The sequence below is a fragment of the Melopsittacus undulatus genome, chromosome 1, assembly GCF_012275295.1.
Source record: "Melopsittacus undulatus isolate bMelUnd1 chromosome 1, bMelUnd1.mat.Z, whole genome shotgun sequence".
NCBI lineage: Eukaryota > Metazoa > Chordata > Aves > Psittaciformes > Psittaculidae > Melopsittacus > Melopsittacus undulatus.
Genome location: NC_047527.1, coordinates 105,378,246 through 105,392,357, shown reverse-complemented (window position 1 = coordinate 105,392,357; position 14,112 = coordinate 105,378,246). Strand labels below are relative to the sequence as shown.

At 35.0% G+C, this 14,112-nt stretch overlaps 1 protein-coding gene across 1 annotated transcript in view; it reads left to right on the top strand.

The window, feature by feature from the left end:
- The window catches only part of PAXIP1 (PAX interacting protein 1), a 35,622-nt gene extending 22,440 nt beyond the window's left edge, over positions 1-13,182 (top strand). Inside the window, exons 8-21 of the mRNA XM_034068034.1 lie at positions 498-592; positions 1,534-1,629; positions 1,846-1,983; positions 3,317-3,438; positions 4,000-4,184; positions 4,320-4,363; positions 6,910-6,977; positions 7,362-7,464; positions 8,326-8,494; positions 9,937-10,037; positions 11,035-11,169; positions 11,253-11,328; positions 11,892-11,952; positions 12,415-13,182. Of these exons, the coding sequence (XP_033923925.1) occupies positions 498-592; positions 1,534-1,629; positions 1,846-1,983; positions 3,317-3,438; positions 4,000-4,184; positions 4,320-4,363; positions 6,910-6,977; positions 7,362-7,464; positions 8,326-8,494; positions 9,937-10,037; positions 11,035-11,169; positions 11,253-11,328; positions 11,892-11,952; positions 12,415-12,430 (1,409 nt within the window). The 3' untranslated portion in view covers positions 12,431-13,182. The remainder of the gene's footprint in view (positions 1-497; positions 593-1,533; positions 1,630-1,845; positions 1,984-3,316; positions 3,439-3,999; positions 4,185-4,319; positions 4,364-6,909; positions 6,978-7,361; positions 7,465-8,325; positions 8,495-9,936; positions 10,038-11,034; positions 11,170-11,252; positions 11,329-11,891; positions 11,953-12,414) is intronic.
- Positions 13,183-14,112: the final 930 nt, after the last annotated feature.

Genomic DNA, 14,112 nt, shown 5'->3' with positions numbered 1-14,112 from the left:
AAATTTATTTTTTCCCCTTTGGAAGAGGACAAGGGGGAAATATTCCTAACAGTATAACAACTGAAAAGACAGCTTAAATTTTGGAAATGCTAGTAAATTAATGAGGATTCAGTATCAGAGGTAAAGTTGTCATACCTTTGAATTCTGTCCATCCTAGTGGAACTGAAAGCTTTCTCATTGTTTGACTATTCATAGCTAATCAGTATAAAAGTGTGAGTTATGTTTTCCTTTTGGTGCCCGTTCAGCCTCCCTTCCTTCAGGAGAAAAAAACAACCAAGAACAAAAAAACAAAGCCAGGGCTGAACTGTGCCTTTAGATGTGGCTGTCAGCTTTGAAATTTTGGATCCTGCTTTTTACAAGGAAGATTTAGTTCACAATTAAATGAATGTTATATCCTGGTAATAGCAGAGATTAGTGCAGCAAGTGTGTTTTGAGATTAACTTTTCAGACTTGAAAATATTTAATTTTTTGTTCTTTCATGTGCCAAACTATTCTAGTTCCAGAAGAGTATTTCCTGCTGGGCTGTGTCTTTGCCATTGCTGATTACCCAGAACAGATGTCTGACAAACAGCTGTTAGCGACCTGGAAACGGGTAAGATTCTGTTGTGTTTTGAAAAAAACTATGATAACATAATGCCATAGTAACGAAATTCTAAAATTAATTATTGGAAATATTTCAGTACTACTCTTTAGGCATCCTTTTGTGTAATGTTTGTGTTAGAAAAAGCCATTATTCAACTGCAGCTGACCAGGAAAAGTAATAAAAGTGTTTTAGATGTGCAGCCTCGTTGCATTATGTCTTTAGTCAGAACATTAGCTAAAATAGTTACAGTTTTAACTATTTCCCAACTACTTGTGTTCTTAGTCAGACAGCTGTAGTACAGCAAATGTAATAATAGCATTGCTATCTGAAACTTGATTGTATAAAAAGACTCTTTTCTTGCATATAATTTTGGCATTTAGTAGCCTGTGAGGTATCCACCTGAGTGCATAAGATGGAAGAATAGAGTGTTTCTATTTTTTGCCAACTTCTATTTTTCAGAAATATCTGATTGTATCCTTTCCTAAATGAGAGGACTTTGATGTTCTTCAGAAACTTCTGATGGATTTTATAGTTGAATTTTCCCTACAATTTTGCATAATCAAGTAAGCTGTTGACATTTTTAACAGCACTTGTATTTATTGCTGAGATAGAATTAAATAGAAAAACTGTTTAATAGTTATACTGCAAAAATAAAAGTGAGAAGGGTTATTTTTTATTTATCTTTTTGTTAATTCTAAAAAGTAAACTTTTTGTATCTCAGTGGAAAGGTGCATATTTAGTTTTGTTTTCTCCATTTTATTTTTTTTATTGTTTTTCAAAATTGTTCTTAAGCTAGATAAGAAGCCTGGTTTTGGGGGGTAACTTTTCAGTGGAATACTACTAATGGTGACAGTGTCCTAAAGAGTAGGCTTTCATTTCAGGCTGTTTGTTTCTTAGGGTAATTTAAAAATTGTTACGTATTAGGTCTTCTGGGCTTGTTCTCTTACCAGATCATTCAAGCACATGGTGGAACAGTGGACCCTACCCTTACCAGTAGATGTACACATCTTCTTTGTGAAAGCCAAGTCAGTAACATGTATGCTCAGGTAAGCAAACTAGTGATGCGTATTTATGCCTGCTTTCATTTTATTACTGTAAAAATAGGGCTTTTCAGTATGCACTTCATGATTAGGTTGCAAGTACAGAATGAAAGTTTTTTGTGATGTGCTTTTCACGATTTGTTGTTTATTACTGTATAGAAGGTTTAAATAAAATTAAGATGTATTTTGGATTTCAAAAGCTGTTTATGCACATATTCATAGGCTTTAAGAGAAAGGAAGAGATGTATTACAGCACATTGGCTGAACTCAATCTTGAAGAAGAAGAAAATGGTACCACCTCATCGAGCTCTTCATTTTCCAGTGGCATTTCCACCGGGAGGAAAGCCATGCTCTCAACATGTAAGAAGAAAAAGCTTACTTCTAAGGAATGTTTGTTTCATGACATAAGCAGCATAAAAGTACAGCTAACAAGCACTTACTCAAAGCAAAATATAAATTTCTTTTGTATCAGAAAAAAAGTTTTTGTTGATCTTAAAGTCATGTGTTGATGTGGTACTTACTAGTGGGTGGTTCAGAGTACTTTACAAGGCTTGCTGTGCTCTGAGTGGTGGGAGTAGTAACACCTGTTAATGTGTTTGTGTGTTTTAGAAATTAGGGTGCAAAGATTACAAAAGTTAAACATAGGGAGATGACAGGAATCAAGCTGTGTAGCTTTTTATTAACTGTATGTCTAGCAATATATGCTTCCTTTACCAAAACCCAGTTATTTTGAGGGGATTTTTTGAGGGTTTTTCTGTTTCTGGGTCAGTATCTAGCAAATGTCAAAAAAGGAAGCCCATGCTGTTAATCAGAGAATAGAGATCACAGGTCAGTAGCTTGTGGAATGAGGAGCACTGAGGAAGTTGAATTTTGTGGCATTGAAAGATAAAATTGCAGTTGAATCAGGTACATCTTGAAATACACTGCAGTATAAACCAAGATACCAAAGCATGTCATGTGCTAGATGCATACATACAGGATGACAGCCTGACTACTAGCCTGTTCTAAAAGACATGAAAAGAAATACAGGTTTGGTAAAATTAAATCATAACAATATGCATGTGGACACAGTGGTTAGTAGTAAATGTGATTTGTAAGGTAATAAATGTAGTTTACTATCAATAACAAAATTGCTGTTGCCATTTCCTAAATAAAAGGAGCAAATAGCCAAAATGAAAACTTGGCAAGACTAAGGGTAGGAACACAAGAAGTGGAATTACTGTTCCCCACCTGTGATTAGCTGGCACAGTTTATTTGGCTTCATGGCAGAGTAAAGCAGAGAATTCAGGAGATATTAAAAGTAGAGTAGGTCAGGTAAGTATAAGCATTTCTATGTCTGCCCGAATATAAAGAGCAGCTGAAAAGAGAAGAGACATGTGAGAAGAAAACTACATTTTTACTATGAAAAGAACTCATAGCTGGTCTTTAAAAATGAGAAAAAGCTGATCAGCAGAATGAAAATGAGTCAGATCTAGTGCTAGAAATCTGACATTTTTATGTATAAACAAATCCATTTTAATTGTACTTTATGTATCATACAAGCCATGTTTTAATGAAGTGCCTGTATGCCCTAGTTATGATACCATATGTTTCGTTGTAATATAAAAAAATAACAGAAAAATACTTTCAGTAGGAGTGGTTTTTAAGTACCATCTATGTTCAGTTACTTGTCACTGTCTCTTTCTATTTGTAGATAATTTCTGTGACAGGTTTTGTTGACAGCGACAGAGATGACCTCAAACTAATGGCCTATCTAGCAGGTGCCAAATACACAGGCTACCTGTGTCGCAGCAATACAGTTCTCATCTGTAAAGAGTAAGTGGTTTGTCTCCACAGTACTCATGTTCCCAGTAGCCTATTAACAGTTAGTGCTTTTCTTCATGGGAGGTGCTAGTTATATCTCATTATAAGAATGTTAATTTTAATCAATTCTGTGGCTTAATAGCAGTAAACTTAGTGATGTTATTTCTTGAACTAAATTACTGCATAAATTACATGATAAATTTCATCTTCTGAAGATAGGCAAAAGAAAAGTAATTTCTGATTTCACTATTTTGCAATATTACATCTGTTACATCATCTACAAATGAATAAAGTGTTTTTGTTTTTTTTTTTTTTAATAATTCTTTTAAAACATTGGAGGAGGAAATAAGTAAGTTAAATCCATGTCTAACTCCATTCCATTTGGGGCAGAAATTTTCCCCTAATTGAATTGTTCTGGTATGTAGAACAAAGGTTTTTTTCTTGGAGTATCTACTCTGTGACAGTTAGATAATAGGCCAACAGAAAAATACTGGTATGTTAGGCTTACTATCAGAAATTGCTATTTTATCTATTTGATTGAGATTTATTTTTTCTTCGTCTCTGAACAACAAGACCCAGTGGCTTGAAGTATGAGAAGGCTAAAGAGTGGAGAATACCATGCGTAAATGCACAGTGGCTCTGTGACATCCTGCTAGGAAATTTTGAAGCTTTACGGCAGATACAGCACAGTCGGTATACAGTATTCAGTCTCCAAGATCCACTTTCTCCTAGTCAACATCTAGTTCTAAACCTACTGGGTAAGAGTTTCGCTCCTGAAATATGTGTTCTGCAGCATTTATGTATGCACCTGTTTAATAATAGAAGCATGTGTTATAAATAGTTACAAATAACTTTGCAATGGTTTCATTTCTGTTTTGTTCTTTGTTTCCTAGATGCTTGGAGAGTCCCATTAAAGGTATCACCAGAACTTCTAATGGTATGTTGAACTATTGTATGTATTCAGTTGTTCTTACAAGATCACTCTTAAGTGTTTTTAATGTGGGAGTACATGTGTATATGGTGTGAGCAGCACACTAGAGAGACTTGCACAAAATCATACTGAATTTCCTGGCTGTACTTCCTGCTACTCTATAAATGTTTTCTCTATCTAAATTTGAGAAATCTTTCTCAGAACTATGCTATGATATACAAAATCAAGTTACTTTTGAGGCATCTTGGTCTAGTGCTTCACTCTTCAATTTTTACATCAGACCTTTAGAAATGGCATAGTATTTTTTGAGTCACTACCTAACACTATCTGAAAATCAGGCCACTAAGGGTTTTTAAGTCAGAAGACCTAAAATGAGTTAAGAATTTTATTGGAATATTCACTGAATTTTAAATAGGATAGATAATGAAAGTTAAGGGTGGAACTAAATATATCTTCTAATCTTTAAATATGATACCTTTTTATCATCTCTTAGAAATAGCATAAGAACTAAAATCATGGGCATACATATTTTATAGTCTAAAAATATGTTGTGCTTTAAAATGTGTAGTTGGTAACCCTGAAAGTAACAGCAGTGTAAATGAACAATGAAGAACGTACCTTAAAAAGATATAAAACATTGAATTCTTGAGATGTAGTGTATTCTATGAAACATGCAAAACATTAGACAGGTGTAAGAGCTGAGGTGGAAACTGCAGCTTATCTCCTGAACTGTTTCCATGTTTTGAATATGTAGAAAACTATTTCAGTTTTTTGTATTTTAAATTCACTTCCCACTTCAGATTTATACTTGATAACCATTTTCACAGTATCTATCTTGATGAAGGTAAATCCCAGTTTGAGCTAGCGAGCTTTCAGTTCATTTGTACAACAGGTGACTATCAGATAATGTTTTATATTGCACAAAAATGTTTTGCCATACCTCTTGTGTTCTGGATCACTTAGCCATTTTGTATACTCTTCAGAAAAGAGGAGCTTAGGAACTGTTGTAACTTAACTTGTACTAATACTTTAAATGGTGTCAGGGCACTATTTGTTGTTTTCATACCTTTCAGCTTTAGAAATAGCCACTGCTGTATCCCTGGCCATGAGTTTGAAACATTCTTCTTCTAGACCCCTGTGGACTTCTTTTCTGGGCCCTTAGGAAATTAATTTTTAGGAAATAAGTCTTTTAAAAATGTATATATTTTGCTGAAGAAGGATGCATTCTATGAGTGGTAGAAGACATCCTCAAGGAGATCCAGTATGCACTGTTGATATTTAAAATATCTTTAACTAACTTAGTTTTGGGTTACCACCACGCTTTGCTTCCACACTGCAGTTGAGCACCTCTTAAAATTGCCTTCTATGTGTGACTCAGACCAAGTAGTGATCCATATTTTGTCTTGCGTAGCAAATACAGAGAACTTAGAGGGCAGAAGCCATTTCTGTATTTACTGTATGGGGACCTTCTTGCCCATGTGAAGTGAGAATCTCGTAATTTAGATTGAAAGAGATTTCTGGAGTTAGTTTTGTCCACCTCCCCTCAGGATGCTCATGCATGAATATGATTTGGTAATAGAAAATGCTGGGCACATGGAAGTGTCAGGTATTCTTCCTTTGCAGTAGGCATTTCTGTTTGTCTTGGGATTTAACGTATGGGTTCCTCTTCTGTTGACATATGTCTTTCAAAAACTATTGATGCCTCTACCTTTTGCATTTTCATAGTCTAAATGTCTATCAAAAAGTGAGTGTGTGTGCTTTTCTTACTAGTGATTGTCTGGCATAAAAATGCACATCCTGATAGTGGAGAACAAACCTCTGTGGCCTGTTTGTCCCAAAAGACTGTCCTCACAGCAAGGCGAGAATTATGCTGCCTGTCTTCCTGGTCATGTGCAGCTAGCATTCCTCATTAAATTTCAGGTGTAAATTTGAAGGTTAAAAAGGAGTAGAAGTCACACACTGCTGCAGCCGACAGCTGTGATTTCAAGTTATTCAGGCAAAGGATAGCCTAAAAGCTCCATTTCTTTATCCCTGAGCAAATGCTGTAGTGGCTCATCTACTACTGGAGAGGCGTCAGTGTCTGTTGAGTATTTGAGCATCCTCTGGAGCTTACCTTTATGTGGCTAGGGAACTTCAATGTGTAAAATGCAGGTGTCAGTATTTTCTGTTAATTCTTAAGCATTAGGAAGAATATTGTAGTCTCAATATATTTAACAAATGGGCAGTTTTTTTCAGTCACTTTCTCATTTTTTAGATTTTCTTTTGATGACTATCAGCTTTATTTAAAGGAAAAAAAATGTCCCACAGTATTTTATTTTGTATAAACTTAAATGGTTACATGACTTTGTGGGGAAGCTCTGGTTAATGCTCAGCTTTGCTCTTGAGTCAGTTGTGTAAGCAATAGGTGTACCTATTGCTTACAGTATGCATTCAGTGATATGTGTCTTTCATTTGTTTTTAACTTTCTTTAATAAAGTCTCGGAATATCAGTGTATAGTTTTCCTCTTTCAAAGCTCAATTCAAGTACAAACATGTAGATGGTCTAATTTCAGGGTGTGAGGTTGCCTTTGAAACCAAAGCAAAATGAATCCAGTCTTCAGCCATCTGCCAAAAGAGCAAGGTAAGAATAGCGAGCCATTGATGCCAGTAGCCCTTGATTGACTTTTCCACAGAAGTGTCAGCTGGCCACCAGTCTGCTTCCCTCCTGTGTCCTGCTGATTGAAATAACCATTAATGTTTTTTTGCTTGTTGCTAGCTACTCAACTGGTAGTAATAAAACAATATACTGAGTGAAGTAGTAAGAGAATTGAAAGAGAACAGAAGCCAGAGAATATGTTTTGTTCTCAGCGTAGTAAGTTTTTATTCTGAAGATTGATCCTGCCTAATTCTTATTCATTTGAGCATTTCCATTGGTAAAAGTTGCAAGAGTGTGCTTGTCTAGTTTTAAAGTAATACAATTTTGGGCCCAGACTTCACATTCTGCTGTATTTCACGTATTTTGTAGGATTGAAGACCTCCCACCACCTACTAAAAAACTCACTCCAGAACTGACACCAATGGTGCTTTTCACAGGATTTGAACCTATGCAAGTTCAACAGTACATTAAGGTGACTTTCATGATTATGTCTTGTGAAATACATTGAAACATTTGAAACATCTGAAAACTTTTTTCTTGATGTTCAGTTGTCTTGATTAAGTAGCGTATACTTGATTAGCGTGTAGCTAGCGGAAAAAAAAACATACTGAAGATAGAGTGTAGATTTATGTGAAGTGAGTTTTGTTTGGTAACCATTCTGCTTTAGTTAACTACTTCACACTTCTACACTAGTTGTTTTTTCTTCCCATTTAATTGTTTTAAAAAGCAAGCCCCTTCCCTGTTTGTTTTGAATCAGCAAACTTCATGAGCAAGTTTAGGTAGAACAGTAGTGATGGTTGTACTGCATAAACCACAAGATTCTTCTGGTTGTAGTTGTTACCTAATACTAAACGCTTCACAGAAAGCTGATGACAAAACTTAACGGCAGGTGTGAGATAATAGGTTCCCATGGAGCTTTTTTTCTGTTCCCTAATAAAGCTGTCTCAAAACTCTTAAGTAATTTGTAATATTCTTTTAACACTATAAAAATCTAATCATTCCTTGAACCTTAATAATTATTAAATATTCTTTCCAAAAGAATGTTTAATTTATGTATTTTTCACATTTTGGCTGAGGTTTGAAGCACAGGGTTGTTTTGGTTTTTACTTTCAGTCTTGCCAGGTAAAATTTCTGTCTGGAAATACTGGGTTTTTAATGGCTATACACTGTCAAAATTAATCACCTTAGTAAAAAAAATACTGTAATAGAGAAATATCCTCTATTTACTGTTTTGTTAGGAGCTTAGTTTATTAGATGGCGTGATTCTTCTTTTTTTTTCCCTGTAATTTTAAGGTACTGTTCCATTCTGATTTGTTTTTTGTACAACCTTTAGAAACTCTATATCCTTGGAGGTGAAGTAGCAGAATCTGCCCAGAAATGTACCCATCTAATTGCAAGTAAAGTGACCCGAACTGTCAAGTTCCTGACAGCAATTTCTGTTGTCAAGCACATAGTAACTCCAGAGTGGTTAGAAGAGTGTTTCAAATGCCAGAAGTTTGTTGGTAAGTTAAACTAATAACATTTTTTACAGTAAACTTAAGAGTCACTGGCAAGTGTATTTAAATATACTTTGTTATTTTGACTTCTGACTTCAGTGTTTCTTGCCAGTTCTCTAAAATGTTTAGATTTTGAAAGCAAAGATTGTAATTCTGTAGCAAGTCTGACTATCATCATTCACAGCTTTTGAGGAACTATGCAGAAGGTTTTGTAACAAAATTTTTAGTCAAGTTCTCTTTCAGTGAGCATTTTGTTTCATTCAGTTTTCATTTGATTTAGTACAGGCTTTTTTCCCCTTAAATGAAGTAGAAACATCCTTTATAAGTTTGTTTTAGAGGGATTAAGTACTTGGGTGTTGTTAAGCGTTGTATTTCTTCCTTGTGCAGCCATTTGTGGATTTTACCTGTGATTGCATTAGTTTTAAGACTTCTTAAAAGCCAATGATTTATGATTGTTTTATGCTTTTTACTTGTTTTCTTGCAAAAAGTTACATATATAACATGCTGCCTAACCATCATCATGAAGGCTTAAATCTATGGATGATTAGCCAATAAACCAGCAAACATTTTTTTTAAATCTCGAGAAGGTAGCTTACTTGGTTGAGCATTAGTGAGCTGAGAAATCAATCCATTTGGAAGCTATTAGAAGATAAAGTCTAGAGGTTTAGAAGGATGGTTGTTTTGGTGTATTATTTGAAGTACTGTACTTGCTGACTACTGAAGTTTAGTCAGTTTTTAGCTAATGGGCTGCTTTCACTTCTGTACTTAGTACAATGATGGAATACATGGCAGGTATTCATGAAAAATGTCCTACTGGTTTTCTTTGTCTTAAGGTATTAACACATCTATTGCAGGTTGTCAGAATTGTCCTTGGGAAGACCAAATTGTTCTCCATATAAATTCTTTTCTGTTCTTTAAACTTAGATGTTTTGAATTGAATCTGATGTAGAAATACACTTGACTCAACTTTTTGTGGAAAGGTAAAGTTAAGACTGAAACTCCATACCTAATAAAAAGTGAAAAATTAGCTGGATATCAGGACAAGAGAAATGTAAAGTTTTCTATGCTATTGCTGTGTGAAGAGTTTAAGACACTTTCTGGGTTCCCATAGGTTATCACAATGGTTTGAACTTAAATGTAATTGTTTTTCTCCTTTGCTTGTAGAGAGTCAACCAATAAAATTTAGCAAGCTACTCCAGTAAGTTAGAAAAAGAACGGTGATTATTGCTAGGTTTACAAGTATAAAATGCACACACAGGTTTTTTTTTCTCCCAAGTAATTGCGGGTCACAGTTGTAAGAACCCTAATAAAATGAGATATTATAATCCAGTAGGTGTTTACCATTTGGATTCACACTGCCACCAGCATTTTCTGATCAGATTATGTCCTGGTTTGCATGGATGTTTTTGTCTTTTGTGTGTTTTACATCATCAGTCTTTCTTTTTCAGATGAGCAGAACTTTGTGCTCAGAGACGCTGAAGCTGAGGTGCTTTTCTGCTTTAGTTTAGAGGAGTCTCTAAAGAGAGCACAAGTAGCTCCACTGTTCAAGGTATGCAGTTTAAAATGGCACTTAAGTAGTTGGAGCTTTTCAATGTAATTTTTTCAGTATGGGGACTGCAGGTTTTGTAGCTGAGGACAGTAAAATGGACTATCATATAACATAAAGTATTGGTTACAAATTTCATTTTCGACTTTAAGACTGTTTCCTGCCTGAGCATTCTTGGGATGGATCTAAGCTTCAAGTGACTGGGTCCGGTGAAAAACCAGGCTCAGCATATGCTCAATATGCATTATTTGTTCCCTTACAAAATTGAGAGCATTGCTCTGTTATTTGTAAAAAGCCACTTATGCAGGGGACTTATTTGGGGGGTTTTGTTTCTTTTTTATTTTACACTAGCCCATAAAAACGTGAATCTTAGAGTGATTTGCACTTCAGCCTCAGGGAGATCTAGTCTGATTTGCCTTGAAGACTTCACTTTCCACCAGGCTGTTTGCTAGAATTCTGCAAGATGGCTTTCATGTCTCAATTGCACTGCAGTGCAGAGAGGTGTCTGAAGATCCAAGTTGCTAGACATTCTTCAGCCTAACTGAATTTAAGACTATTTATGGAGGCAAACCACCTAAAAAGGGAAATTTAAATGTAAATACTACATTTCACTCCGTTTTTTTATTCCCAGCTGGTAAACAGAGATAAGCTACTTTGTGATGTGATCACCTGTATCAGTTGAATAGTAGCACAATTTTTGCCAGGAAGTAATAAATTGGCTATTACTTAACAGCTGGAAGTTCTTGAAACATTACTTACTTTGAAAGGGGCATATCTAAGCTGTTCAAATTGTGGGGTTTCCCCTCCAGGAAAAACATCAGTGGTAGTAAAGGACAATTCATCAGCTGATGAATTTGTTACCATAAGCTGTGATACCTAACATCAGCTTACAAAGTTGGCTCCATGACTGTGTAAGAGAAAAGTCACATGATAATAAAACAATGTGTTGCAGATACCAGTTAACAAGATTCTTTTTCTTATTCTTTTTTTTCTTTTTTAGGGAAAATATTTTTACATTACACCTGGAATTTGTCCCAGCCTTTCCACCATGAAAGCTATTGTGGAATGTGCAGGAGGAAAAGTGTTATCTAAACAACCTTCTTTTCGAAAACTCATGGAGCATAAGCAGAATAAAGTGTGTATAGTGTTGCTTTCTAAAATTTACTGTTAAGATTTTACTATGTTATTCTGAGCTTACAATTAATTTCTTTTGTTTAGAGTTTGCCAGAGATTATCTTGATTTCCTGTGAAAATGACCTTCATTTATGTCGAGAATATTTCGCAAGAGCCATAGGTATGTATATGCTCATAGGTATGTATAAGAATTTGATATATATATCAAATTAAATGTAATTTGAACAGTATTGCTGTTATTTTGTTATTATTATTACTGCTTTACAAGTACAGACAACTTTTGAAGCTCTCAGATAATAGTAGAATACATGGTCTATCCTGCAAAAGTGGAGAAACCTGAGCCAGCTGTCTGCTAGGTATTTCTGATCGAGGTATTTTATAGCCAAGTCACCATAACTCTCTGGAAGGGTAGGCTTGAACTTGAGGCTTCAGTCCTGCGTGAGACAAGATTACTGGGTAATCAAGTTAGTTAAAGATTTAAGGTTTTTCCACTTTAGTTATTTTAGCCTGAGTATAGAACCCCAAGACATGGTGTGCACTGGGATGTCTTAATATTCGTGGCATTCAGCGTGTGATGGCCCTGGTACTGGCAGGCAGTACTTCTCTTATGCCTTTATCTGAGGGTGTGGAAAGGTACAGAGTGGCCTCTCCTGACATGTGTGCAGAATGAGGAAGAATGTCTTTGTAGGTTGTAAACTGTATGCATGCTTTCCATATTTCCAGATGTCCACAATGCAGAGTTTGTCTTGACCGGAGTACTTACTCAAACACTGGATTATGAATCATATCCTTTTTCTTTAAAGTCTGTCTGCTGCTTACGGAAGTGTGGTAGTTAAGTTTTTCTTAATTAGGAACTAATGATTTATGAATTTTTAGGACGTGTAATGTTTCCTTGATAGGGGGGTAGATTAACACGCACAAACTTAGCTTAAATTCAAAGTGGGATTACTTTTTGATAGGAAATACTTCAGTGGAGGTGGGAGGCAGGCTTGTCAGAAAATAACAGTAGTAGAATTGTAAGCAACAGGAAAAAAATTGACATTAAGGAAAGTATTTGTCACAACTTTCATGCAGATGAGGAGAACAGCTTTTTACTGACAATTATAAACCCTGTTTGATAAATAGAGGGACCAGTGTCATTATTCATGCTTTTAACATGTCTGTTCTGTGTCTTTATGCATGCTTTTTTCATATAAGTTCTATTTTGCAGTCATTTCTTAAAGTTGTTCTTTCTTAACAAACCTACATATAAATTTACTTGATGGATAGTGAAATGCCTTACTGCTTCGGAATGCTTGGAGCATTAGATCTAGCTATTCAGCCATTGTACAAAGCAACTAAAACTTCCTGTGGATGCTGTTTTCCAGCTGTTTTCCTAGGGATGATGAGCAGTTTAAAGCAGGAAAGCAAAAATAAACTGCATCTTTTTTAGGATGTGTAATTTTATTATGCTGAAACATAATTTACTATGTTTTGTATTATACTACCATTTTAAGAAAGCCCATTTTAGGTATCATTAGCCCGTTTTTAAACATTTTAACGTAAATGATGGTACTTCAGCCAAGAGTGTGATTTGGATGTATAAATAAAAGGGCTTGCTATCTATTAAATTATGGTTGTTGAAGATGAAAATGTTTTGTACTTTATTTTTATTTCTTATACTCTATTTTCTTTTATATTGATATTTTGCCCACATTTTAAATAAATGTACTTTTAAATGTTTTACTCTCTATTTTAGTGGTGGTTCATTTTTTTGAATACTGTGCAACAATGGCACTCTGGTAAGAGTAAATTACTCAAATCTTTTTCCAAGCAATGTAAAATTATTTTAAGCTTATTTTACCAGGTATGTTTTAATATATGAAATCCCAGTGCTTTAAAGGGGAATCATTGTAAATGTATATGTGTGTTTTTACTGAAACAAAGAAACAGCTCGAAGGAAGGAGAAACTATAACTCTGCATATTATGCTGTTGTGATAACTTTTGTTTGTATAGTGAGTTTTCCTAAATAAATACTAAAAACCAGTCTCCCGAATCCATGTTCAGTTGTATCTCGTAATATACGTACAGTTCTAATAATCTGACTTTACCATTTTTATCAGTTTAGGTTCTAGCAAGTGAAAAAGTTATCCTGAAAGTATTTCTTCTGTTAACAAGCTGTTGAACTCTTGTGGGATGCAGATATTCACTTGTCTGTATGGCATCAAACATATTATAGCATCTTGTGAACCATTCACAGGACAATTCAAAATGCAAGATAAAAAATTATTTAAACAATAACATATTTTTTTCCAAGGCATTTTGTATTTTATGCAGAACCATTTTACAGGAAAGCTTTTACAAATACAGTGGCATTAAACTGAGGTAAGCTTTTATTTTTAGCTTATGCAAAGGTTTCTACCAAGAGATTAGTAATTTCAAATCTGTATTTTGTGCTGTCAGTTAAAATGTAAATCCACCTGATATTTGACCACTATTTGTACTGCCTTTCTTCCCGTGCCTCAGTTCAGTGAAGTGCTTAAACAAATGACAAACTGGAGCTGTGAGAACACAGTCTTAGTAAATTTCAGGATGAGTGAAGTCTCATGGAGGTCAGTTCTGTGACTCTTGCCTGTTTCTGCTGCCTCTTGGTTCTTCAGCTGTTCCAGGTTACTCCTGTATTTGGCATTTGTACTGTAAGCGATAAGGGGCTATGTGATGCTTAACAGAATGGTAAAATATCTGTCAGCGTTCCTGTTGGCAAGGTGACAAAATGTAGTAAATTAGAATGTTATGCTTTGGGTCAAGATGGTTTTAAGTGAATTGGAGGTTAAAAAGGTGTGGTACAGGGTGGGAGAAAATGCTAATTTTCCCCAGATGTCATTTACTTATCATGAATTATGTGCTTTTTCTTAGTGTGATGTTCAGCTCTCCATAAGAACAGCTTCATTATGAGATAGATTA